Below are 3,791 nucleotides of genomic sequence, written 5' to 3'. Positions count from 1 at the left end.
AGGTGGTGGCTCACACCTGTAATCCCAGCACTTTGGGAGGCTAAGGTGGGTGGATCACCTGAGGTCAGGAGTTCGAGACCAGCCTGGCCAACATGGTGAAATCTTGTCTCTACTAAAAATACAAAAATTAGCCAGGCATGGTGGCACACACCTATAATCCCAGCTACTTAGGAGGCTGAGACAGGAGAATCGCTTGAACCCAGGAGGCAGAAGTTGCAGTGAGCCAAGATTGCACCATTGCACTCCAGCCTGGTCAACAAGAGTGAAACTCCATCTTCAAAAAATAATAATGATAGCCGGGCGCGGTGGCTCACGCCTGTAATCTCAGCACTTTGGTAGACCAAGGCAGGTTGATCACGAGGTCAGGAGATCAAGACCATCCTGGCAAACATGGTGAAACCCTGTCTCTACTAAAAATACAAAAATTAGCTGGGCGTGGTGGTGCGTGCCTATAATCCCAGCTACTCAGGAGGCTGAGACAGATTAGTTTGAACCCAGGAGGCAGAGGTGGCAGTGAGGCGATATCGCACCACTGCACTCCAGCCTAGTGACAGAGCGAGACGTCTCAAAAATAATAATAATAATAAAATTTTAAAAGAAGCTTTTTTTTTTGAAACAGAATCTCACTCCGTTGCCCAGGCTGGAGTGCAGTGGCACAATTTCTCTCACTGCAACCTCCGCCTCCCAGGTTCAAGTGAGCCTCCTGAGTAGCTGGGATCACAGGTGCAGGCCACCACACCTGGCTAACTTAAAATAAAAAAGAAATTTTCTCCCTGCCGCTTAGGTAGCCTTATCCATAACCTCAGCCTCCCTCAGGGACTTCCTGAGGTCAGTTGCCTGAGAGCCACCCAGGGAGTAAGAAATTTACTTTCCCTTTCCTTTTTGATGCAGCTCCCAGCTCATTTGCCCCCACCCACACCTGTTCCCTCACCAGGCTCCCCGACTGGCCCCACCCACTCATGCCTTTAAAGTCAAAGCGGAAATTCTCATTTCCAATTACCTTTTTACTTTACATACATCATCCTGGATTGCTCATCTTGGGCATTCCTCATTTCCCGGCTAAAAAGCAGAGCCATGCCGCTGGGGAAGCAGTTGCGATTTAGCCATGGCTGCAGCTTGGATCGTCATGCTGGTGACTTTGGTGCTAGGTTTGGCTGTGGCAGGCTCTGTCCCCACTTCCAAGTCCATCACTACTGGGAAGGGCTGCCACATTGACAGGTACAAATCTCTGCCACCGCAGGAGCTAGAGAGCTTCAGGAAGGCCAGGGATGCCTTGGTAAGTGCCTGTTGCTATGGGCTAACCTCCACTACAGGGTCTGCTAATGTGGACTAGCCTCTAGCCTTCCAACTATGGCGAACCTCTATCCTTCCTGCATTGGGTTAAACCCATGCTGTCAGCCCAACTTCATCTTTGCTGCCCTGAGCTAGCTTCCAGCCCTCCTGCTGCAGGCTAACCTCTGCCCTGCTACTGTGGGCTAACCTCTAGCCTTCCAACTATGGCGAACTTCTATCTTTTCTGCACTGGGTTAAACCCATGCTGTCAGACCAACTTCATCCTTGCTGCTATGAGCTAGCTTCCAGCCCTCCTGCTGTGGGCTAACCACTACCCTTGCTCTCTAGGAACAGTCATTCAGGCTGAAAGACTGGAATTGCACCTCTCCTGTCTTCCCCAGGAATTGGGACCTGCGGCTGCTCCAGGTGAGCTGGATGTTGGGCCACCTTCACCCTTACCTTGACCCTCTCCCCTATCTCCTTAAGTGGCCCCTCAGCCTTCTTCATTTCCTGTGTCCTTCCCTCTCTTGGACCTGTCCTCACCTGTCCTGTGGCCCTGCCACTTCTCAACTGCTGTCTTGACTCTGTCCTTCCCCTGGGTCCTTTTATCATCTCCTGTCAGCCCCATTTCCCTTCTGGCTCATCTGTCCCTGTCACTTCCGCTCTCACTCTTTATTTCTCCCCCAAATGTCCTCAGTCTCTCTCCAACCTGTACCTTTCATCCTGCGCCACTTCTCCCTGTCCTCAGTACTGACTCTCTCCCTCTCACCTGTCCCTCATCGTCTCTCCCTGACATTCATCCAGCTCATGATGCTCCCCCTTCACCCTTCGTCCACCCCTCTCTCTCTTTTTTTTTTTTTTTTTTTTTTTTTGATACGGAGTTTCCTTCTTGGTGCCCAGGCTGGAGAGCAATGGCACAATCTTGGCTCACCACAACCTCCGCCTCTTAGGTTCAAGCGATTCCCCTGTCTGAGCTTCCCGAATAGCTGGGATTATAGGCGCCTGCCACCACACCCAACTAACTTTTGTCTTTTTAGTAGAGACGGGGTTTCACCATGTTGGCCAGGCTGGTCTCGAACTCCTGAGCTCGGGTGATTCACCTGCCTCAGCCTTCCAAAGTGCTGGGATTACAGATGTGAGCCACTGGGCCAGCCCCACCCTACTTCTCTGAGCATGCAACTGTCCCTGTCACTGCACTCCAAACCCGTTTTCTCTTCACCCGTCCCAGCAGCCCCTTCAAGTCCCCCTTCCTTTGTCTGCATTTCACTTATCCCCTCACCTGCCTCCTTGGCATTCCTGACTCACCTGTATCCTTCCTCATGTCTTCTCCCTCCTGTCTCCTTCTCCCCAGACCCCACACCTGTCCCCAACACATGCACTGAGTCACCGACCCTCCCTGGGACTGCCTACCTGTCCCTACTAACTGAGCCTTCCCTCACCTGCTCTTTCTCACCTCTTCTCAGGTGAGGGAGCGCCCCATGGCCTTGGAGGCCGAGCTGGCCCTGACGCTGGAGGTTCTGGAGGCCGCTGCTGACAATGACACGGCCCTGGGGGACGTCCTGGACCAGCCCCTTCACACCCTGCACCACGTCCTCTCCCAGCTCCGGGCATGTGTGAGTACTTGGGGCCCGGGCACCAGGTCTGTGAGCTCTGAGCAGCAGCTTCCCCTGTCCTGGCCCAGCTCTGCCTCACACACCACCCTCCTCTGCACACAGGTCCAGCCTCAGCCCACGGCAGGGCCCAGGCCCCAGGGCCGCCTCCACCACTGGCTGCACCGGCTCCAGGAGGCCCCGAAAAAGGTGAGTGACCCAGGAGGGGAGACACTGGGGTCTGGGGAGCCACTGGGAGACCAGACCCTGGACAGCTCCTGACCCGTCCCCTCCTCCCCTGCAGGAGTCCCCTGGCTGCCTGGAGGCCTCTGTCACCTTCAACCTCTTCCGCCTTCTCATACGGGACCTGCATTGTGTCGCCAGCGGGGACCTGTGACTGAGAACCTCGACCCACCCCGCGTCCACCTGACACACCACACCTTATTTATTTATGTGCTGAGCCCTACTCCTTCCTTAAATTATTTCCTCTCACCCTTTATTTATGAAGCCGCAGCCCAGACTGAGACCTAGGGCTGAGTTTATTGTTTTATTTTTATACATTATGCATGAATAAACAACAAGGAATTGGAACCCTCTGCGGTAGGTGAATTCTTGAGTGTATGTGTGATTGTGGGTCTGTGACTGGGTGTGGGTGTCTGCGGGATGCAGGCAAAATTTGTGACTGGTTGTGTATATTTGTGTGTGCCTGACTTCTGTGACTGTGTATGTGTTCGTATGCATGAGTGTCTGCCTGAACTTGAGCCTAACCGAAGGTACATAACTGTGAGTGTTCATGCCCACATGTGTGCAAGTATGTGCTTGTCCTGCTGGGCACGGTGGCTCACGCCTGTAATCCCAGCACTTTGAGAGGCCAAGACAGGCAGATCACTTGAGGTCAGGAGTTCAAGACCAGCCTAGCCAACATGGTTA

At 53.5% G+C, this 3,791-nt stretch overlaps 1 protein-coding gene across 1 annotated transcript; it reads left to right on the top strand.

Annotated features, from left to right (window-relative positions):
* The first annotated feature begins 994 nt into the window (after positions 1 to 994).
* IFNL1 (interferon lambda 1) lies at positions 995 to 3,451 on the top strand. Its single transcript, XM_017503063.2, has 5 exons — positions 995 to 1,276; positions 1,621 to 1,698; positions 2,736 to 2,885; positions 2,988 to 3,071; positions 3,166 to 3,451. Exons 1-5 carry the CDS (start codon positions 1,106 to 1,108, stop codon positions 3,256 to 3,258), a joined length of 576 nt encoding a protein of 191 aa, XP_017358552.1. The 5' UTR covers positions 995 to 1,105; the 3' UTR covers positions 3,259 to 3,451.
* Positions 3,452 to 3,791: the final 340 nt, after the last annotated feature.

This window comes from Cebus imitator, unplaced genomic scaffold, assembly GCF_001604975.1.
Source record: "Cebus imitator isolate Cc_AM_T3 unplaced genomic scaffold, Cebus_imitator-1.0 Scaffold306, whole genome shotgun sequence".
Classification (NCBI taxonomy): Eukaryota; Metazoa; Chordata; class Mammalia; order Primates; family Cebidae; genus Cebus; species Cebus imitator.
Note: the sequence above shows the minus strand (reverse complement) of the source record. Positions and strands in the feature narration are given on the sequence as shown.

Bases quoted from the DNA above. Each gene is read 5' to 3' on its own strand.
- IFNL1 (XM_017503063.2), top strand. From the start codon at position 1,106: ATGGCTGCAGCTTGGATCGTCATGCTGGTGACTTTGGTGCTAGGTTTG. The intron at 1,699-2,735 runs GTGAGCTGGATG...ACCTCTTCTCAG, and splicing joins GGGACCTGCGGCTGCTCCAG to GTGAGGGAGCGCCCCATGGC. The intron at 3,072-3,165 runs GTGAGTGACCCA...CCTCCCCTGCAG, and splicing joins TCCAGGAGGCCCCGAAAAAG to GAGTCCCCTGGCTGCCTGGA.